Here is a 23,407-nt window from a genome sequence, read left to right on the forward strand (position 1 = left end):
CTCGGGTGGTGAGATTTCAGGTGATTTTTACTGTTTTTTTAATGCTTGTCTGTATGACTTGTACCTTTCACATCAGTTGCAGTTGGTTTTGTAATCAGAAATAAGAGCAAAGCTTCATTTTTATGGGAAGGAAAGATGCTTGGAAATACAGACACAGTTCTGGGGAGAAAGCCAGGTGGGAACACTGGCTGGGCTGCTTACCTGCCTGGCATTAGCCCCAAGGTCAGGAAGTATGGGTTCCTGTTCGAAGTCTGGGTAGAGTCCTGGCTTAGGCATCTCTGGTCTGCCCTGGTCTTTCCTTCCTCCACCTTGGGGTCTCTGTGGGACCCCACTCCCTGGGGCCCATGCCTTTGGTGGATCTAACTGCTGCTGGTCACCCTGCTGGGCTGTGCCTTGGCTTAAAAAGGAGGTGACAATCCACCTGCCTTGTCTCTTAATTTTTTTTTAATTAAAAATTTTTATTGTGTGTGTGTGTGTGTGTGTGTGTGTGTGTGTGACACAGAGAGAGAGAGAGAGAAAGAGAGAGAGAAAGAGAAGAGAGAGAGAGAGAGAGAAGGAGTGGGGAAGGGGCAGAGAGAGGGAGACAGAGGGTCCAAAGCAAGTGGGCTCTGTGCTGACAGAGCCCGATGCAGGGCTCGAACTCACGAACCGCGAGATCATGCCCTGAGCCGAAGTTGGATGCTTAACCGACTGAGTCACCCAGGTGGCCCCTCATCTCTTAATTTAATGCCATGCAACTTGGACAGCAGCACCTGGACCCTATGGAAATTCGGCATCATCCGTGTGGAAAGGCTGCAGGCTGTGGTCAAGCCGTGGCATAGACTTGCACTGTTCTAGTGCAAAAAGCACTAGAGCGCTGAACCCAGAGGAGCTCAGAAGCCAGTATCCCAGGAAAGACTGTCCATGCTCAGATGGGGCACCTGACTCTTGGAAATCGGAATCCCTGCTCTGCCCCCCTCTAGCTGTGTGACCTTCCCCTCTCTGGGCCTCAGTTTTCCCATCTGTAACTGAGGCTGGTAATAGTACCTACCTCATAGGGTAGAGGTCACAGTGGATGCCCGACAAGATGGCTTCTTTTTCTCTTCTTCCTGCACAGAAAAGGGGCTTCGCTGGAAAGATTTCCAGAAACTGTTTTGAACTCTGACCCTGACCATATCTTGACTGTGGCAGTGATCATCTGACATTGCCTGGTGTGATTTCTTAGCAACCCGCTCCTTTTGGTCGGCCCAGCCATCAGACGCTCTCCTATAGAGAGACTTCGAGTAATTTTTTCCATTCGATGTGTGCTCATGGAAGGGGGCCAGGGATGCATTTTAGGCAGTACCTGCCTCCTCCTTAAATTAGACTGTTTTCCATTCTCATCTCCCCAAAGGTGGTTTTCCAGACTCAGCCATGACTCACAATCTCAGCCTACCCATAGGAGGGTCAGAAAATTGGTGAGAAGTCAGAGTTGGAGCATTGATTTTTTTTTTTTTTTTTTTTGACACGAAGGTGGAAAATCTTTATTTGTTTAAAAATGACTAACTTGTTGTTGCCCCGTAAAGGGGTCTTGTCCAAGAGGGTCTACTTTAAGGAATGGTTGTGCATGACTTTCATTCATCCCAGTCTCATTCATTCATTCATCCACTTGGCAAATAGTTGTTGAGCACCTACTGTGTGCCAGGCACTGGTCTAGGTGCTGGGATTCCACAGGGAGCAAGACAGAAATTCCTGCCCCAGTACAACCAAGTCCTTACATGCCATTTATTTGCTCAAGCTGGAAACTCCCTCCACCCCCTCATCACACTGAGTGTAGGGAAGGAGCAGAGGGCTGAGGTAGGACCAACAGACCAACAGACCTGAGGACCAGCTGCAGCTCTGGCACTGACTCGCCACGTGACCTGGAAACAATCCCTTGGATGTTAGATTCTGCAAAAACTGTGGATGGCATCGACTCCTTTCTCAGGAGGCTTCTCTGCCTAAAATTCTCCAATCCATTCACCATATCTGTCCTTTAAATTTTTTTTATCACGTAGAAGTTTTTAGTGGTTCAGCAATAGTTTTTTTTTTAAAGTTTATTTATTTATTTTGAGAAAGAGAGAGCGAGCGTGTGCTTGCAAGCGGGCGAGGAGCAGAAAGAGGGGGAGAGAGAGAGTCCCAAGCATGTTCCATACGGTCAGTGCGGAGCCCGATGCAGGGCTCAATCCCATGGCCCTGGGATCATGACCTGAGCCAAAATCCAGAGTCAGACGGTTAACCAACTGAGACACTCAGGTGCCCCGGCAATAGTTTTTTTAAAAATTAAACAGTATTACGGGTATGTAAAAGGTAATAATGACCACCCGGAATGTACCCTTCTGTTTGGGGGACAGACACCAGTCCCCAACGGGGCTCCCCATTAGTCTTTTCCCTCCATCCAGGGCTTGGCCATTTACCACTTCCCTGCGTGTTTTTCTTCTTGAAATACAGGTAAGTGATGCATAGATGCTGTTGGCTCACATTTTAAACTTTCTATGAACATTGCTGTATTTTACAGTATTACCATAGTTTATCTTTAGCATCTCGTTTTTTTCTTTCTCTTGACATCATGTTTGGAAGATTAATCCTTGTTGATACATGTGGCCCTCTTCACAGGTCTAAAAAAATTTTTTTAATGTTAATTTATCTTTGAGAGAGAGAAACAGAGTGCGAGTAAGAGAGGGATAGAGAGAGAGGGAAACACATCTCTTCACAGTTTCAATTGTGGCATGGAGTCCACTCCATGAATGTTCTACACTTTTTCCATCTCCTCCATGGAAATGTAGATGCTGTCTAATTCTTTCAGCTGCTATAAACCATTCTGAGGTGGCTATCCTCACAGTGAACTTAGATACAGAAGTTTCTAGCATAGAAACCTTGATGTGGAATGAATGAGTGGGTCAAAGGGCATGGCTCACACACCTTTTGTCCCCTTCCCGTCCATCCATCAGCTCTGCTCTCTCCGCTGTCACTTTGGGTAACTTCTTTCCCTGTGGTTCTAGAAGATTATGTCACGTTGTGTTGTCTCAGTAGCCCCTCTTGGGTCACGTGTCCATCCTTGATTGGCCAGGTCTGGGTCCATGGGCCTGATCTTGGAGCTTGGGGGTGGGGCCAGCCCCCAGTGAGCCCCAAAGGGTGATGGGAAGGCTGCCCCTGGGAAGGTAAGTGTGCGGGGTCTGGGGTGGGATGGCTAACTGCTGGCACTGCCCAGGGTAGCCTGGCCCTGTGCCATGAGAGCAAGTGGCCTTTTGCCCTGAGCTGCCTTAGAAAGTACCAGTCTCTGGAAACAACGGTAAGTGAGCAGATTAAAGAGCCCCATGTCTCTGTCTGACTGTTTGATCTTTGAGTACCACCCAGGGCAGTGATCTGTGTGAGCTTTTTAGAGGTGGGAAACTGAGGCTTGTAAGGGTCTCCGTACATCCCCTGATGTGTCCCTGGGGCCCACTGAACCTGGGGAGATACTCTGCTCTTCTCCTGAAGCTTTCTCCCAGCTCTCAGAGGCCAGGTGGTTCCTTCAATGGCTCCTAGAATCAACCCTGCCATTTTACAGGTGGGAGCATCTCGCCTGGAACAGGAGGGGCTAATGCTGCACCTTCTTTGTTTTTTTAATCAGAAATTTTTTAAAGTTCATTTATTTATTTTGAGAGAGAGAGAGAGAGAGAGAGAGAGAGAGAGAGAGAGAGAAAAGGGGAGGGGCAGAGAGAGAGAGGGAGAGAGAAAATCCCAAGCAGGCTCCAGTACTGTCAGCGCTGAACCAGATGCAGGGCTCGAACTCAGGAACCACGAGATCATGACCTGAGCTTAACCCACTGAGCCACCCAGGCTCCCCATGCTGCACCTTCTTTGTTTCCAATTGTTCATCTAATACCCCCCACACAATGTCGATGCAGGATGTTGTTACAGGTGGGGAAACTGAGGCTCAGTGAGGGGAGGTGACTGGACTGGCCCAAGGTCATGCCGAGATTTAGGGACAAAACTCAGACAACAATGGAGGCATCTCCTTAGTCCCCTCCACTGCTGCTCCCACCTGTCCTTATCGTAGGCTGTTTCTCTGCCCCAGATGGAGCCGGTATTGCTGCCCAGACCCCTACTTGTACCTTCCACGGGGCGAGGGATAGTCCACTGGGTCCCTGTCCCCTCAGCTACAGCCCCTTGGGCTCCCCACAGAAAGTCCTTTCCTGCCTTTGATGCAAATTCTTGCGCTTTCCTGATAATATTCTGGGCTCTTCTTAACGCGAGGGGGTCAGCTGCGAGGCATCTCAGCAATTTATAATTCTTGAAAATTCTGTTTGGTGACATGAGTTAGCATTTAATAGACGCCCTGCCACCTCCTCTCTCCCTATTGTGACAAGCTCCTGGCAGAATCCTTTTGAGACTCAGGGTAATTGCACCACGCTGGGAACGGGAAGACCACGTTGTGCTTGAGTGCGTCTCAAAAACGTCTCCACAATAGACAGTCAGGTACGCGTTTGCTTGGCTTCAAGGTAATGATTTAAACTTAATTTGACCCTTGATGAGGAAGCCCATGTTTCTGGTCCGACGCAGCCTTTCAGTTTGGGCTTGCCTGCCATGCCTTCAGTGGTAACACAAATAATTCCTTCATAACAAGTGCCTTTCAGAGGATGTCTGCTGCTGACGGCTAATATAGAATTATTGCCCCTGAATGCATTTCTGTAATTACTTCCCAGAGATCTGTCTTTGTGTTAGAAGACATTTCACACTTTAGTAACATAAGTGTTTTGGGAGAGCACGAGCAATAATTATGAACAGTCTTCCCGTGGAAATAAACCTAAAAAAATTATAAAAGCTAATGCTAAAATTGGTTAGAGTCAGGGAGGAATTTCATTGGAATTTGATTCATGTATATTTATTCCAAGTATAATAACCTTTCCTGTATGGAAAAAAAAATTTTTTAAACAAAAGCAGTAATGATACAGAGAGCCCGCTTGCTAATTTTCGAGCAATACTGAAACTGAAAACTGATAAAAAGTGACAAGTTGCTGGAGATGGAATAAAGCGGCGTAATCGTGGAGCCCTGATAGGAGACATTTGCGGTAATGGAAAATGAAATGATTCACAGTGTGATCAATAAAAAATTAGCAGCATTTAATAAAAGGTTTCTGCTTCATGTTGACTAAAGAACATCGCAAGCAGTTTGAAATCCGAGTTAAGTGACAGTTTGAGGAGGAGCGGGGGGTGGTGATGGGGTGCGGGTGTGCGTGTGCATATAGATCACGCGGATATTGGCCATGGCGGAGGAGCCAGCCGGGCCCCTGGGGTGGGTCTGGAAGTTTCCTTTGCGCTGCCCACTTGACCTTTGCTCTGTGGTTAATTCTCTCCAGGTCTCCGTTCCTCATTGTGTGGGAAGGTTTCTCTGCGAGTCCTAGGCACCAGGCAGGCCTCGCTCTCCTTGGCGGGTGTGGGCCCTGTGCACTGCCCGCTTAAATCCTTCTCCTGAGTCGGGGGGACTCCCTGCCTGAGGGTTAGCTATATTCATGCTGAGGCCCCTCAAACGTGTTGTGTGGGCCATTGGCTTTGTCCTATCAGCCGTCCTAGGATCCGGTTTTCCTGGAGACTTCTGGAATGTCTTGCAGCCCACTTGTGGCACTCGACACCCTTTTGTGGGCCCGAGGGAGATCCGTGGAAAGCTGGCAGGACTTAGCAAGTGGATGAGGTTAAGCGGGGAGGGACCCACTGGTCTCCTGAAGAAGCCCGCTGCTCGCAATGGCCCCTGGAGGAGTGGGGGGCCTGAACGAGGGGTTCAGTGGGAACCTGCTGCTTGCCAGCCGAGCATTGCCACCATTTGGCTTCTCCCTCAGTAGCAACAACATGGTGAGAACCACTCCATCAGACACGCTCCCTGTTCTCCAGGCGCCACTTCGGTATTCCCTGGAACGCACTGCACACCAGGCTGTCTCCATGCCCAGAAACTTGTTAATTTTTAAAGGCTTTCCACAGCCTTTCCACTGTGGCTCCTGGCCTCCCGGGGCCGGATGGGAGGCTTGGAGTGGGAGGGTCACTGGGGAGGGGAGCAGCAGCTTCTGGGTTACAATAGCAGCCTGGGAGCCTGGGAGCCTGGGAGGGCAGCTCCTGAAGACCCAGAGCAGGGAATCCTTGCTGCCCCCTGCATTCTGGGCCGGTGGGTAGGATCAGGGGCCTGTTCCTGGCTTTGTGCCCGTTTTCAACCCTCCCCAGAGATGCACAGACCTGTGGCTGGATCTCTGAGGATTAGATTAGGAAGGGCCTTTCCAGGTGGTGCTGTTCACTGGTCCACTCCACAAATATGTATTGAACACCTGCTGTGTGCCGGCCCCTGTGCTGGGTGCTGGGTGGGGGAAGGGGGAGCAAGATGAGCAAGACTGGTGTTGGCCCTGCCCGCTTGGGGTCTGCTCACTGGCACAGGAGACGGTCAGATGGCCTGCAAAGAAAGGGCCATGGCTGTTGTGATCAGAGCAGGAAGGGGAGGTGCCCAGGGAGCGCCCCGAGCTTATGGGTGGCTGATCGCATGGGGGTGAAGGTTCACTGAGTTGGGACGTGGACAGTGAGGAGGAATCACTGGGTGAACTTTTTGCACATGTTCTGGTTTTACAGTGGGACTCCTCCCAGACAGCACCGTTCTGTGGGGTCCCCGGGTCCAAGGCGGAAAGAGCGGCTTCTTTGCGTCAGAGTTCTGCCCTCGGGTCTGCCCCTGGCACAGTGATGAGTCACTAAGGTGCGCTGTTTTGAAAATGACTGCTCCACGGTCCATGCCTTAGTTTACAGATGAGAGCAGCTTTGGTCCAGGGACGGTGCGACTTGCTGGGATCCCCCAGTGACCTCGGTGTGGCCCCAGGGCTCTGGGCTCTGTCTGTACCGCTTGTGTTTTTGCCTTTGACCCTGAATCACTTGCTCAGCCTGGCCGCTGGTCCTGGCTTTGGGGTACACAGCCTTTCCCTGCCCCTCCCCTCCCCCCACAAGGGGCTCCTCTTTCTGCTGCGGCCCCCAGGGGGTGATTTGTGCCCCAGCATCCTTGCCTTGAGTCCCGCTCCAGGCTCAGGAGCAATTAGGAACGCCAGGCCACGGTGCTTGCCACAAATTAGCTGGATTTACCGAGCTCCCCACGCTGCCCTGCCGCCCTCCCTCCCCTGCCTACCTCTGGCCCCACTTCTCCATCCCCTCCCTCCCAACGGCCGGCTGTCAGAGACAAAATGTGACAGCAAGGAGAGGGCAGAGTGGTCACAGCCTCAGGAGGTCACGAGGAGGTAGCAGCACACAATTTTCATGGTTCCAGGGTGGCTTTGTCCGACTGCTCTTCATTACTGCATGCGGCGAGATCCATTTTATTAAGATGGTGAGACTCAGAGGAGTGACACCGTTAACGACTTGCTGCAAAAATATAATTTTTTCCCCCTTTCGGTGAGGGTGTTTGTGATTGCTTTTTCTCCCCTTCCTGCTCCACCCCTCTCTGGTTCCCTCCTTCCCTACCATCTTTTCTTTCTGCTCCTTCCTTACCCATTGTAGTTGGGAGTTGGGGCTGGGGGGCATCCGCGGCCTCTCTCTCTGCCTCTGGGGTTGGGCTCATCAGTTGAACACCCTCCGGGAGGGTAGTCGTGCATGCATCCGTTCTGTAGGCATTTCCCCGTAAAGGGCAAGGTGCTTGTGATGGAATGTCAGCCTCACCCTGTTAAACAGCTCTGCTTTTGTTCTTTGATGTGTGTGTAGCACCTAGAATAGCCGCTGACACGTAGTAGGTACTCAGGAAATGTTTGTTGACTGACTTGATGTGTGGAGCATTTGTGTTCCAGCTCTTGGGGCCCAGGTGGCAGGGACCTGGGGCGGCCTGAGCAGGGGGAGGTGATATCATCCTCATTTTCTAGGTGAGGTAAGAGAGGCCCAGAAATGTAAGCAGTCGAGGTCACACAGGAGTGGATTTGAACGCACGTTCTAAGTTTCCAAAGAAGGGACACTTTCGTACTTCTATCACTGCCCAGCTAACCTTTCTGTCTGGTGAGGAACGAGCAGATTGCCCTGGGCTCAGTGTGTCTATGGTTCCTGCTGGGCGTGCTTCATGGCAAGGACCCCCCCTCCCCCACCCTGGCCCCCACCCCGCATCCAGTCCTCCAAGGTCTATTGTTTTGTCTCTGTTGTACTTCTTAAAACTTGAAGTCAGCATTTAAAAATCCAGAGATTTCACATAAAAATATGGATTTCCTTCTTTATTTTGAGAGAGAGAGAAAGAGAGAGAGAGAGAGAGAGTGAGCAGGGGAGGGACACAGAGAGAGGGAGAGAGAATCCCAAGCAGGCTCCACATGGTCAGCACAGAGCCTGATGTGGGGCTTGAACCCAAGAACTGTGAGATCACGACCTGAGCTGAAGTCAAGAGTCGGACATTTAACTGACTGAGCCACCCAGTGCCCCTGGATTTTGTTCTTTGAAAAAGAAAGTCGGGGCACCTGAGTGGTTCAGTCGGTTGGGCATCTGACTCTTGATTTCAGCTCAGGTCATGATCTCAGGGTTTGCAAGTTTGAGCCCTGAGTTGGGCTCTGAGCTGACCATGCAAAGCCTGTTTGGGATTCTTTCTTTCTGCCCTTCTCGTGTGTGTGTGTGTGTGTGTGTGTGTGTGTGTGTGCGCGCGCGCATATTCTCTTTCTGTCTGTCTGTCTCTCTCTCAAAATAAATAAATAAACAATGGGGCTCCTGGTGGCTAAGTTCGTTAAGCGTCTAACTTCAGCTCAGGTCATGATCTCACAGTTCGTGGGTTCAAGCCCTGCGTCTGGCTCTGTGCTGACAGCTCAGAGCCTGGAGCCTGCTCCGGATTCTGTGTTGCCCTCTCTCTCTGCCCTCCCCAGCTTGCACTCTGTCCCTTTCAAAAATAAATAAACATTAAAAAAATTTTTTTAACAAAATAAATAAATAAATAAACTTAAAAAAAGAAAAAAAAAGAAGTCAGCTGATGTATCTGTACCAGGCCTCACTTTTCCATATGGTGACCATGTAGAGGATTTGAGCAGGGGCCACCCCCTTGGGTGGGTGTCTGTCTGTCCCAGCCTCCCCACCTGACCTACTCATTTGTAGGACAGTAGAGGGCACTGGAGTTGTGAGCTTTGGTCCATTCATGGGCTGAGTGATGGGGAGAGTGGGTAAGCTGTCTCACCTGTTTGAGCCTCAGTTTTGACCTCTGTAAAATAGGTGTAATGGTAACATCTCCCCTGTGGGGCCATGGGTAAGGGGTACAAATGAATTAGAAGGTCTGGTCTGACGGAAGGGATTGCCATCCTCTATGCTGCTTATCATTTTGGGCTCAGTTCTAGAATTCCTGACAACTAAAGAGACATCCTCTGGAAGATTCAGTCATTTCTGCGGTCAGCCGTGGGCCTGTGGAGAGGGAGACCCTGTACCCCGTCCTGGATCATCAGCCAGGGCAGAGCATCCTAGTGAGGCTTGTGTGATGCAGCCCAGGTCAAGTTCAGCGGCTGACTGACCATGGCTTTGCGATTCCATTCACAGAGCCGTCAGCGCTGACAGGGGAGCAACAGGCACCCCCGCCCCCCTCCCCCCAGCCATCCGGAAGTTGTTTCCTTATTTAAGAAACGGAACTTGGAAAGCAAATTATGTGTTAAAATATTTGCCTACAGGTCTGCTGCCAAGGGGACCCTTTAGGCTGAGTGTTAAATGTTACCCTGCTGCCTGCACTGCAGATATTTTAAATCTGAAGATAAATAGTGGCTGCCTCGTGGAATTTGGGGCCAGCAATGGATGCACAAGCAGAGTGTCTAATTGGGGTTGGCAGGCTCCTTGCCCAGCCCCGGCCCGGCCCCTCCCGTCCTCCATACCACCAGCCCAGGCGTGCATGCGAAAGTGCTCACAGAGCCGTGTCCTTCTCTATAGGCAGAGCCCAGACGCCGAGCTGAGGTTAAGCCAGGGGTTTGACCTAGCGCCCAGGTTCTGGAAGTGCTCCCTCCCACTCTGGCCCTCGGGAACACGCTGCTAGTAAAACCCCTTTTTTAGGAAATAGGCAGGCTGTTAGGACGGAGTATGCGTTCTCTATTAAAGAAAAATGCTGCTCTAGGAAAAATGCTTTGGAAATGGTAGACACCTTCCTGGCTATGAATTCTATGGGGAGCCCCCCGACTACATTCAGGGGGAGAGCGCAGGAAAACTGGCTTGTGAGCTATAAAGTAAGCATGTCTACACCGTCTGCCCGGGGGTTTGGCCGAGACAGACCCCCGGCAGAGGTCACGCTGTTTCCTGGAGGAGGTGGGCTTGTCACTTAGTCAGGGTCACAGGGCGTGGAAGGGGGGAGCCTGGACTTGAGCCCAGGACTTTCTTCTCCTGGTGCAGGGGATTTTCTTGTCTGTATGGACATTTTCGTGCCTTCAGGTAGGCATAGTGCATGGACATTCTCCATCCTCAGGAGCCTGTGAGGGTCCGCTAGAGCTTTCTTTGTGGAACAGTATCTCCAACTCTTGCGGAAGTCACGATGCTGCACGCATTGGTTTGGATGAGTGATAACAGCAGAAATAAGATAGTCATTGTGGTTACGCTTTTCTCAAAAAGGCCTGCAGGCTAGGTATCGGGCTTATTATTACCTCATTAAAATACTTTAACTTTCTACAATTTTTCTCAGAGAGGGTAAGTGACTCGTCCAAGGTCCCCCAGCTGTTAAGTGGTGGCATGCGGATTTGAACCCAGACAGGCTGGCTCCACAGTCTGAGATTCTTTTCCGTTCTTTGTCTGTCATCCTGACAGTCCCTGGAACGTGACTCCAGCTGTCCGCTGCTGGTGCGTGTTGTTGCTTGATGGCCGCCTTTATTGCAGCAACTTGGCTCCGTCAGCCCCTCTGGACTCCTGTGCACTGCCGTTCCCCGAGCTTCCCGTACAGCCGGGCTCTCCAGTCCAGCCCTGGACGCGCCTAGAGTTCACTGTCTGGTGCTTCTGATTTCTGCGGAGGTGGATGTGGCCGCCTCCCATCCAAGTCTGCTTGGGAGAGGACATGAGGAGTGGGGGAGGCGGTCCCCAGACCCCGGCCCTCCAGGGGCTGGCTTGGCTGCATCCTCACTGTCCCCCGGCACCGTTCCTGGCTTTCACTTTGCTCTCTGCTCCCCTGCACCCTTGCCTCTTCCCACCTGCGCGGCCGCAGCTGCCTCTGGGCTCCACCCGCAGGGCTCCTGGCCTCACCTGGATCTCGTGTCTAGCCAGGTGCACAGTCCTTACATCCATGGCCGTCCATTCGGGGGCAGCCTTGCCCCCACCTGTCACGGCTGTCACGATGAGGCTCTTTACAGACAATAAGGAATCAGTGTCAGGGGAAGGGACTTGCTCAAGGTCACTCAGGGGGTGTGGTGGGTGTACTGGAGCTAAGACTGGGACCTGGGTCCCTAACTGACGCTGGCTGAGGCTGCTGCCACCTGCCACTTATACCTCCCTTTTGACATTCATTGCCTCATCTATTCACTCATTCACCAGCCCCGAATTTGTTGAGCATCCTTCTGTATGGGCCTTGTAGGGGCTTTGAGGCTCTCAAGGTGAATGAGACCATGGAGCGCCCTGTATGTTTTAGCAAATCAGTGTATGTTACGCCTGGCACTAAGTAGATCCTCAGTACATATTTGTTGGAGGAATGAAGAATGAATCAATGTGTGTGATCGTTGGCCCTGGTGTATCTCTCGCCTTTCAAGCTCTGCCCTTGTTCTGTCTATCCTTGGCTTATGGGGCGTCTCCTGGCTTCCTGCCTCCCCTGGGCAGGTCCTCAGCACTGGGGCCCCAGAAGTGGGACCCCCAGTGGTCCTTGGTCGGTTCTCAGGGGTGCCCAGGGCTCCCTGCTGGCTGATCCCCATGGTCCCTCCCAGGAAGAGAAGGGACAGCCTTCTCACTGCGGTCCCTGCTGGTTCTCCTGCTGGCTGGGGGCCGGGGCCAGAGGGAGGAGACCCTCACTGGTGTTCTCAGACTAAGCCTGTCTCAGCTGGCCCTTGGGAGTGGTGAGGCCCCGCCAGCCCTGACTCATGAGCTCCAGAAGCCTCGCTGAGAAGGTAGGAAATGCTCAGTTCCCAGACCTGGCAGCCTGTGGGGCAGCCTCCCCCACCCCGGGGCTGATCCCCTTTCCCTTTTTCCTGGCACTGGGCTCAGCCAGCTGTCCCTTGCTCAGCCCTTTCTTTCACAGACATTCCCCTTTTGCCTTCCCGTGCAGTGGTTAAGAGTCGAGATCTGTAGTCAGGAGACCTGGGTTTGAGTTCAGCCTCTGCGCTTCCCAGTGTTACAGCTCGTGTGTAGTCCTGAGCCTTGGCCTCCCCATCCGCAGAGTGGGGACATCAACTGTACCTTTTGCACAGGGTGACCGTGAGGAGGGCATGGGCTGTGAACGTAGAACAGTGCCAGCAAGTGCTCCCTCTGTGGTATCAGTCAGGGTGTGGGGTGAGCGTGGGGGTGGGCGGGGTCACCTCCCTGCATCCCTGGCTAGGTTTCAGCCACCTCTTCCCTCAAGAGGATGTGAGGCCACTTTTCTTGCCAAGCGTCTCTTGCTGCACACCCTTTCTGCAGGGCCCGCTGTCCCTCATGTGTAATCACCTTGAAAGTCCCTTCTCATGGGCAATGGCTCAGTGAGGCTGCTTAGGCCTGGGGTGGGACAATTCACCGCTTTCTTTCCTTTCTTTTTTTTAAAGCTTTTAGTTTAGTTTTTGGAGTAATCTCCACACCCAGTGTGGGGGCTCAAACCCATAATTCCGAGATCAAGAGTCACACGTTTTACCAACTGAGCCAGCCAGGGTCCCCCCCCCCCACCTTTTTTAAAAAAAGGTTTTATTTTTGCTTTCTAATGAACAGTAGTGAATCCACAGGGTTTTGTTACTGCCTCTCTTTGCTCATAGAAAGCTCCCCAAACCCATATCTTGGGCTCAGGGACTATGAGGTATACAGATGTGGTCTCGCGGGGTCCACCAGTCTAGGTGAGGAAGAAGCTGGCAGGACAGAGTGGCCCCATCGTATTTTAGGTGGAACCATTTGAGGTGGACAATAGTCGACTTCTTTGACCTAGGAAGATGGCAACTTCATGTGGTTCAACCTAATAATACTTATCATCGCCATATTGATGTTCAGAGACATGTTTCTTTGAAACCAATTTGTTCATTCATTGACCGTTCACTGAGCCCCCTGCCATGTGTCTGTCTGTACCAGGGGCTGGGGAGACAGTACTGAGCACCGACCGAGCTCCTGCCCTCATGGAGCTTGTGGTCTGGTAGGGGAGCATTCCAGCTGTCTATTGCTCTGTGACAAACCACCCCCAAACTCAGTGGCCTAAAGCAACCATTCCTATTTCACACAGCTCTGTGGGCTGAGTGGAGTCGGTTGGTGGTCTCACTTGGCATTTCTTGTGTAGTTGCCAAGTGAGTTGAGTCTGTTGGCTTCTGAAGTCTCGTCGGGGTTGGATGTCCAAGCTGGTGCTCTCCATGGCTGACAGCTGGGAGCTCCTCTGGGGCTGTCCACTGGAGCACCTGCATTCTCTCTCTGGCATGGGCTTCCCATGGTATGGCAGCTGGGTTCTACCTGGTAGTGTCCCAAGAGATCAGGAGACCCTGTGGAAGTGCAGTCCTTCTGAACTAGCCTCAGATATCCCAGAACATTCTTCCATTGCAATCTCTTTATTTCCTATTTGAGAGAGAGAGAGAGAGAGAGAGAGAGAGAGAGAGAGTGAGCATATGAGTTGGGGAGAAGGGGTAGAGGGAGAATGAGAGACCCTTAAGCAGATTCCACAATCAGCACAGAGCCTGATGTGGAGCTCGATCCCATGACTCTGGGATCATGACCTGAGCTGAAATCAAGAGTCCAACGCTCAGCCGACTGAGCCACTCAGGAGCTCCTTCCATTACATTCTAATATCAAGGGAATTACTGCAGCCAGCCAGCCCAACAGGGCCATTGTGGACAGGAATTAGACCCCTCTTCTTTTTTTTTTTTAATTTTTATAATGTTTATTTATTTTTGAGAGAGAGAGAGAGCGAGAGCTAGCAAGAGTGCACCATTGGGGGAGGGACAGAGAGAGAAGGAGACACAGAATCCAAAGCAGGAGACACAGAATCCAAAGCAGGCTCCAGGCTCTGAGCGGTCAGCACAGAGCCCGATGCAGGGCTTGAACTCATGAACTGTGAGACCATAGGACTCTTAAACCAACTGAGCCACTCAGGTGCCCCTAGACCCCTCTTCTTGATGGGTGAGTGTGGGGTCTCAATACAGAAGAGCACATGGGATGCAAGGTGTTGCTGATGTCTGTGTGAAAATGCGGGGAGCCGCAGGGAGGAAAAAAGTTAACCTACAGGGGCGCTGGGTGGCCCAGTCAGTTAAGTGTCCAACTTTGGCTCAGGTCATGATCTCACGGTTCGTGAGTTTGAGCCCCGTGTCGGGTTTTGTGCTGATAGCTCAGAGCCTGGACCCTGCTTTGGATTCTGATTCTGTGTCTTCCTCTCTCTCTCTGCCCTTTCCCTGCTTGTGCCCTGTCTCTCTCTCTCTCTCTCTCTCTTTCTTTCTCAAACATAAATAAGCATTAAAATTAAAAAAAAAAATTAACCTACAAAAGCATGAGTGAACATTGTGCCAAGCACACTGGTGGCAAAGGGAAGGGCCCTATGGGGAAGGAATGTCACCCATGTGACATTGGTGCTCGGGGTCGCAGGGAGCCCTGTTAGGCAGGGGAAGAGTCACGTGGGAACGGGAGCGTGAAACCCTTGGCAGAACAAACTTGCAGTTCGAGGGCTTGAAAGAAGGTCTGTGTGGCCGCGACATAAGTGATAAGTCGACGAGGCCGGAAGAACTTTTCCTGGACCTTCGGGGCTGGGACAAGGCCCCACATGGGATTTTGAAGGGTTTACAGATACCTCAACATTGTTTTCATGGAGTGTCTACAGTGGGGAGACCGTGTAGCAGAGCTGTTAGAGAGTCAGAACCAACTGTATTTGAAACCTACTGCTGGTGGCCTTGCTTTGCACCAGTGTCCTTCCAGAAGGTTCCTGTCACACAGCAAGTGCTCTGTAAATGCTAGCTGCTCTTGGACTCCTGGCCAAAAGGCAGGTGCGCACATCTGAAAACAACTAGGCTATGAATTGTCCAGAGGGGTGTGTGAGGCTGGGGAGGTGGGGAGCTTTGTCAAGAGGGGGAGAGTCCAGAGCTCGGTGACCCTCAAGGAGAGGGCCCTATTCACAACTGCTCAGCTCAGCGAGGGCCTTCCCAGCATGGCTTCTGATTGCTCCAGGTGGCCCCCAGGAGGATAGGCTCCAGGGCCCGTTTCCTGGAAGTCTTTCCCAGACCCCGAGGGCTCCCTGGAGAATGCACTCCTCGGCCTGCTGACTTTGCTTCCTCCAGCTGGGCTGGTTGGAGTGACCAGTGGGTCACCTGTAGTTCAGGTGCAGACACTGAGATCACGGTGTCAGAAACTTAAGGCAGCTCTTGGGTTGGGGACCCAGGGCTAGTGGTGGCCTCTGAGTTCTGCCTTCTCCTTGCTCGCTCAGGCAAGGACTCACGGGGCCTCCGGGACTGGATGGAGACAGGACATGGGACAGGCAGGGCCACCCCTGACCAGCTAGAGCTGGGTCAGTGGAGGGGGAAAGGCCCATTCATTCGATCCCCAGGGCTTCCTGAGTAGCTGCACTGAGAGTGTCCAGGAATGAGGAGACCCCAAGAGTGCTCCAGAGAGGCTGGGCCCCCCTCAGAGCTCTCTGTTCTCTTCCCCTCCTGGGCCTTAGAGAGCTTAGGGCTCTGACAGGCCCTGGGTCTGGGAGAAGGGCATGCTGCTTAACACGAGAACTTGTAGGTTCAATCCCTTGCATGGCTTTGGATGACCCCTCAGAGCCTCTGTTTCCTCATCTGCACGTGGAAAAATAGCATCATTTACTCTTTTCCCCTAGTGTGAGGTTCAGAGACTGCGGGCAATGAAAGTGTCTTACAGGGAGTAAAGCCCAAGCCGGATGGAAGGCTTCCTGTTTTGAGGTCCTGAATCTGCTGACACAGCAGAGGGCCCCTTCAGGACTGGGTCTTAAGGGGGGGTCCTGCTCCCCAACTTCTTCAGGCCATCATCTTTCCTCTCTGACTTCCTGAGGGGCAGGCTGGCTGGCCCTTGTGACCCCGTGGGACGTCAGGGGATGGGACCCCCCACCTCTTCCCACCTCCCCTCCCCTGCCCCTTTGTGAGCAGCCACCTTGCCTTTCCATTAGTAGACAGTGGCAGGGGAGGTGACAGTTCCTTAAAACAGATTTATACTCTTGGATGACTTTATGGGTTTTTGCCTTATAAAAACCTAAGAGTTGACATTCTGATTTATCTACTACTGAGTCAACAGGATGTACCAGATTTAAAGAGATCAAATGCATTGTGATGTTTGTGGCTCCAGTTGTGGATTAGATGAGCTATTATGGGAAGTGCTGCCAAGTAAATATGGCAAAAAAAAAATTAAATATGTCTATTAAATTGTGTGTTAAGTAAAGTAGCACAAGTGTGTTAAGTAAAGTACACAAGTGTGTAACTTAACTATCTGGAGAGTTGGTGTGATAGATAAAGCTGGAGTGATAGTTCTCTTTTTCCCCCCCCTTCAGAACATTTTTTTTTAAGGAAAGAGACTGTAAACTAGGAATTTCAGAGACGGGCGCTTGACTGTGTAACTGTGGTTATGTGATGACTTATAATATTGAAGGCTCCAAATGATATTTTTCATTTCTTTGCTTTCTATTTCTTGTTGCCACCGCAGCGGCCGATCAGATTTCCTGAGATAAATATGCTGCCTGGCTTTTAATGGGATTTCCGTATTGCCGGGAGTTGGCATGTTCTGATAATAAAAGAACCTAAAAATTGTACATCCCTTAATTGGTAAGAAGAGAGATGTTTTGATGGGCCACAAATGGAAACATTGATTTTTACTGCCTCCGAGCAGTTGCGAGCAGCGTGTCAGGCCACGTTCCCCGCCACGGAAGGCGGCAGCTGGCTCTCCAATGAGCTGATTTGTGTTCACAGGTTCTTGATGTCGGGTGCTTTTGGAAGTGCGCATTTTGTGCAGATGGGAGAAATAGAGCCCTTATAACATTATCTGGTTCTAAATTGAAATATTTATAGGACTGTGGCTTCCACCTCGAATCGAATGCATTCTTTGCTTCGTTTCTCTTTCTGGCTTTGGCGACTAGTCCTCGGGGGTTTAAAGGTTGTGTGCTGAAGGCTTTCTCTGTAACTGCAGTGTTATGTGCTACATGCACGTGTGCACCCATGCGGGCACACGCACATCTTTGCATCTGCGTATGTGTTTGCATCAATGTCTTTACACATAACAGAGATTTCTCTCTTTAATTCAAATCGGTGCTACCCATCAAATCTGGATGGGTAGATTGTTTTCCAGGACAGACTGTGGAAGGGATAACACACGCTTTGATTTTCCAGTTCGAGTCTTTGTACTAGAATGAGGAAGTTTAATCCACTGACACTTACTGAGATTACTGATACATTCTGTGTGTTATATTTACCATGCTTTTTGCGCTTTGATTTACAAGTTCTTGATGTGCCCTATTAATCTCTCAGATTGAGGCCGTGCTCCATTTTCCCCGGCTGTGCAGGGAAGTGCACTAGACAGGAGTTAGGATGTCTACGAGTTAAACATCTGTAGGGTGCTGGGGATTTTGCGCCCCCCTGGCTGGAGGCCAGGTGCCATACCTATGACATGGGGATAAAAAGCCTGTCCCTGTCTGTGGGCAGGACCACATGATTGCTTGAGCCCCCTTTTAGCTGTAGGATGGGAGAGACTGTGAAATGGGGCTATGCATATGGAGTTAGGGCTTTGAAAAAGTGTGGCACTACAGGAAATGAAATGCATCACATTATCATGATCATTAACTCACTTTTCTGTACGGTTTAGCCATTTGCACAGTGCTAAGTGTAGAATAGGCAGTTTATTTTATTTTTTTAAATTTTTTAATTGTTTTTTATTTATTTTTGAGACAGGGAGAGACAGAGCATGAACAGGGGAGGGTCAGAGAAAGGGAGACACAGAATCTGAAACAGGCTCCATCCAGGCTCTGGGCCGTCAGCACAGAGCCTGACGCGGGGCTTGAACTCACAGACCGTGAGATCATGACCTGAGCCGAAGTCGGCCGCTTAACCGACTGAGCCACCCAGGCGCCCCTAGGCAGTTTATTTTAAAGAAATTGGCTAGGGGGGGGGGGGGGGGGTGGTGCACCTAGGTGGCTCAGTCAGCTGAGCGTTCGACTTCGGCTCCGGTGATGATCTCGCTGTTCCCAGGTTTGAGCCCCTCATCGGGCTGTCTGCTGTCAGTGAGGACCCTGCTTTGGATCCTCTGTTCCCTGCCCCCTCTCTGCCCCTCCCCCGCTTGTGTGTGAAAATGTTCTCTGTCTCTCTCAAAATATAAACATAAAAAAATAAATAAGTAAAGACATTGGTTGGTGATTCCAAAGCTGGTTCTCACTGTCTAGGCCTATCTTGGGGGACGGGTGAGGGCTCAGATACATTTTAGCTTGTGATTTGGCTATCTGTGGTCTCACAAACACATGTGCTTCCTTGATTCCAGAATCAGGACCTCTTTGAAAAGAACCGAGCCACTATCCCTGCATTGGGAGGCATGCTGTGTGGAAGGTGAACTTGGCTAAGGGATCTCTCTTGCTTTAAATTGCAAGCCTTTGGGAGAGACTAAAAGCTCAGGCGCGTTAGGAGCAGCTGATGAAGGCTCTGGAGGAGTGTATAAGAGAATTGGGTTTTCAGGAGACAAAACGCTAAGGCGTCTTCACCTCTGCGACAGGTCATGACCCCCAGCATCCGTGCACAGAGGAAGATGACAGGACGTCCCCCTAGAAGATTTGCACCAAGAATTAAAGAATCTAGTTGAGAATTATGGCACCACATGCTACAAAACCCCCCATATATTAATATACTGAGAGGTGTCAAGAATAATGGACCCTGGGAGGTAGAGTAATTAAACGTATCTTAATAAATGCTGGGCGATCCTTTTAAGACCCCTTCCCAAGGCCCCGTCAGCTGACATGGACTGTATTCTTCCTGTTGGCAGGAGGCCTGGAAGGAGAGCCGGAGTGTGATCGGAAAACCAGCCGTGCGCTGGAAGACAGGAACAGCGTGACAAGTCAAGAGGAGAGAAATGAGGACGATGAAGACGTGGAGGAGGAGTCAATTTACACCTGCGATCACTGTCAGCAGGACTTTGAGTGTCTGGCGGACCTGACGGACCACCGGGCCCACCGCTGTCCTGGAGGTAATGCTAAATAACACTGGGATTCTGACAGGTGGTTATACAGATAATTGGACATAGCAACAGCTTGAAGCCTCGAGTGAGATTAAAGAATTAATAATGTAATTTTACAGTTAATGTCATTTTATTGTGGTGCCTTGGGTACCCTGTATCCGCCTTTTAAATAAAATTAAAAATAAAAGCAACAGCTTTCTGGCAGGCAGGAATTTGGTGGAGACACCCTGTCTCTGCTTCCCCAAACTGCAGTCTATAGAATATGGGCCATGAGTGGGTGCGGCCTGCACCCTGGATTTCTGGAAGGCCTTTTAGAAACCCAGCAATTAAGAGGTTGTTAGTGCAAAGTTAAGTAGCTTAAGTGTGGAAAGCTGCGTGAAGGAGTGTGCTCTGAGGCAGGGCTTGTATGGGACAGGGAGAATTTCAAAGGCCAATGGGCAGGATGTCTGCACAGGCAGAAAGGCATCTGGTTCCACCTCTTTGTTTGGCCTCCTGCTTCTCTGAGGAGGACGGGGGTGGCTGGGATCTGTCCTGTCAAACCTGTAGTCAGCCAAGACTGTGGCCCTGGTTCCTGTGTTGTGGGCAGCCTCAGAGAAGGTGGCCAAGGCCACAGTTTTGCAGGAGCTATTTAAGACCTCATGTGTCATGTGTGTCTGTGTGTCTGGGTCATGTGGGTGGATGGAGTGGGACAATGGGGGCATGTGGATTGCATGGGGGTGTGGCAGCCATGCTCCAGGGGTAGGGGGTTGACATATTTCCAGGCCCTGAGCAAGGATTCCAGAGCATCTGTGTTCCTTACATAGCTATCCCTGGCATCTCTCTCCACCATGCATGCTGATGAAACACTTTGGATGCTGGTTTGTGGGGGAAAGGAACTAAAAATCTCAGACAGTATTCCAAAGGGGGCCTGTCACCTGTTTTGGGGGGGAAATTGGTTGGTAGGAAGTATGTTGGGACTCAAAATTCTTGCTTCCTCTACTTTTCATGCCTTCGTAGAAGTTTGAAAGCCAAGTGTTTGGGGAGCTATGACTTTCCCTCTAGTGACGCCTGTACCTGCACAGCCTTGATTAGACCAAGTCCCTCATTCTCAACCTCTGGAGGGAACAGATCCCAAAACCAGTGGACCCAAGAGGACTCTTACAGTTTTGGACTTTTTTGGGCTAAGCAAACCAAATGCCAGTCATTTGGAACTTGTGGTATTTCAACCATAGGCAGAGGCGATGGCCAACTTAGAAGCTCAGAATCAGAATTGGAAGGGATGTATGGGGTTGGCTTTTCAGTGCCCTCATTTCCTGAGGGAGAATACTGAGGCACTGAGAGGGAAAGGTGACTGATGGAGGTCAGCTAGTGAGTTGGTGGCTGAGCCAGGACCTCTCCGGGACCCTGGGCTGTGTACTCTCATCCTTGAGAAAACAACAGATGCCTGTGTATTTCTTGATTTAGCCAAGAACTGAGGTGGGATGTTAACTATACGAGGATGAAATATTGTCACTGACTTTGAAAACAATCAATTAATTGATCTTCTAATTAAAAGTGATTGTCTTTATTTGCTAAGTGTAAAAGAACACATGGGTCTCAATTAGCATTGATGTGGGGCCCCTGAGGCCCCCTGCGGACCCCTGAAGAGTGCTGCTTCGTGGAGTCTCTGTGGCTCGTGGACTGAGGCCCCATCCCGGGCACTACTCCATTCTTCAGAACCAAGGAGGTACTCTTGTCTCTCTCCACACCTCTGAGAATGGTGGTGTTTCTAGGAGGAAGAGGACGAATGTGAGGCTTCGAGGCTGTGTATCGGGGGTCTGTGCTAGAAATAGTAGCTAATTGTGCTTCGGTCCTGGGCAGGATTCTTTTCCCAATGGCTGTCTCTTCTCTCCGTAGCCTCACATGGGCTGACATCACAGTAGCTCTGTCTACAGGGTCTTCAGCCATCTTTACTGATGCTGCAGATGGCCACCGATACTCCTGCCTGCTTCCGAACAGGACCCCGCTAACGACCTCCATGGGGACGCGGGAGCCAGGAATATCCCCAAGCCCCGGAGCATTGGAAGGGAGTCAGAAATTCCTTAAAAGAGTATGGGAAACGACCTTGCCTAATAGCATCCCTGAGAAATTCATTACCGCCCAGTAAAGGTGTGACCCAGTCTGGGAGAGTCTCCCCGATGTGGAAGAAATATGTGAGGAACGATTTTCCCTCAGGTCTTAGGTTCTGAGGATTACCCAGTGACAGGATCAATCACTGGGAATTGTGGGCATATTTTTCAAAGCGAGTCCCTCTCTAGGCCACCTGCACAGTCTCTGAGCTGCAGTGGTTTCCCACTGCATCCCCAGAGAGGTTTCTGGAGCTCCTGGGGTGGGTATTGGGGCCTGTCTGACCGAGGGGGGCTCTGACACCCACTCCAGCCAGAGCTGTCCACGTTAAAAAGTCTTTTATACATTGGGCTTTAGCAGAAGATGTGTGAAAATTGGCTTCTGCTTTTAAAGCTTGAACTGGCCCAAAATGTGGTAGCAGGTCCTCCCAGGCTAGACTCACGGGTCGCTGTACTAGGGACGACCACGCAGGTAGGCAGCGTGGCCACTCTGTCATCCTGGAGGGAAAGGTGGACCCTCAACAGACAACAAAGACCATTTCAGAGATGGCCACGCTCTGCTGAGGCTAGGCGGGCTCTGGGTGCTGGGCAGATGTTTCTGAGGGAGCAAACAAGTCTTGTTTGGAGGGAAGGTGGGGCGCTCTCTGCTTTTGTGAATTTGGGGCCTAAGGGCAGCGCCACCTGTCAATCCCGCTGTCCTCTCCTCCTGGAACTGGAATTAGGCCTTGGGTGTGAACAACACTCGTCCCCACTCATGTTCTGCAAGAGGGCTGTTACTCCTGGAACCTGGAGACTGCACACCCCTCCCCAAGCAGGTCCGTCTGGCACGGTGGAGTGGGTGGGGGGATTTGGGGGGAGCGTCTTGAGTGTGGTTCTTCTTGAAAACTGCTTTAGCAGGGTGGCCTCTTGGCTCTTTCTGTGTCTTTCTGTGGATGTTGGGGTGGGGGTGGGGCAGTGACTTGTTCCATCAGAATCTGGGAGAGTAGCTGAGGTTTGGAGATTTTCTGAGGGGGCTGTGAATTCACCATGGAAGGTGGGAGGGCCTCTTGCCAGGATGCCGTTGGTGGCATTTATAGGGAGAGCAGGCCCCTGGAATTCTGCACCGAAGAACCCTCACTTGCAGAGATCCTGGAACTTGAGAAGGCACCCTCTCCATTGTCCCTTAGCAGGAGAGGCTCTGCTGGGACCAGGAGAGGCTGTTGAAGCATGAACTTCAAGAACCCAGACCTCAGGGTGCCTGGGTGGTTCAGTTGGTTAAACGTCTGACTCAGTTTCAGCTCAGGTCGTGATCTCACGGTTCATCAGTTGAGCCCCCATCAGGCTCTGTGCTGACAGTGCGGAGCCTGCTTGGGATTCTCTCTCCGCCCCTTCCCCCCTCACTCTCTCTTTCTCTCTCTCAAAATAAATAAATAAACTTAATAAAAAAAATTAAAAAAAAAAAGAACCTAGATCTCTTTCTGTCTCCCTCTTTCTCTCCATCTTTCTGCCTCATTGTCTCTCATTTGTGTCCAAGGAGAAACCAGCCTTAAACCCACAAGGCATCAAACACTGCATCCTTATGACACGAAGTGAGATCAGCAAAGAGCCATCCTCTCTGCTGATGCTTACACCCCAAGTACTGATTCCTGCTTGCTCCCCCCCAGACCCTGCCCACAGGGTGACTTATGTTCATGGGCTTGGCGTCGGGGGCACTTGCCATTTTGTATTCTGCATTTGTTACCGAACATTTTCTGAATGGATTTCCATGCTGGGACATGATCTTCTCCATTATCCCTTTTTTAGGGGTGAGGGGTAGGGGAATCCCTCTTTTTTTTTTTTTTTTTTTTTTTTTTTTAAATTTTTTTTTTTTCAACGTTTTTATTTATTTTTAGGACAGAGAGAGACAGAGCATGAACGGGGGAGGGGCAGAGAGAGAGGGAGACACAGAATTGGAAACAGGCTCCAGGCTCCGAGCCATCAGCCCAGAGCCTGACGCGGGGCACGAACCCACGGACCGCGAGATCGTGACCTGGCTGAAGTCGGACGCCCAACCGACTGCGCCACCCAGGCGCCCCAATCCCTCTTTTTTTAACATAGCAGCATTCAGGCAGATAAAACTTGGGTTCCTGGTACTG

The 23,407-nt window shown here is 51.0% G+C and overlaps 1 protein-coding gene across 2 annotated transcripts in view; it reads left to right on the top strand.

Annotated features, from left to right (window-relative positions):
- ZNF423 (zinc finger protein 423) overlaps positions 1–23,407 on the top strand; it is a 334,910-nt gene that overhangs the window by 95,169 nt on the left and 216,334 nt on the right. For both annotated transcript variants that reach the window (XM_047836283.1, XM_047836284.1), the window contains one exon: positions 19,018–19,218. In XM_047836283.1, coding sequence (XP_047692239.1) covers positions 19,018–19,218 — 201 coding nt within the window. The remainder of the gene's footprint in view (positions 1–19,017; positions 19,219–23,407) is intronic.

This window comes from Prionailurus viverrinus, chromosome E2 (assembly GCF_022837055.1).
Source record: "Prionailurus viverrinus isolate Anna chromosome E2, UM_Priviv_1.0, whole genome shotgun sequence".
In the NCBI taxonomy this organism is placed as follows: domain Eukaryota; kingdom Metazoa; phylum Chordata; class Mammalia; order Carnivora; family Felidae; genus Prionailurus; species Prionailurus viverrinus.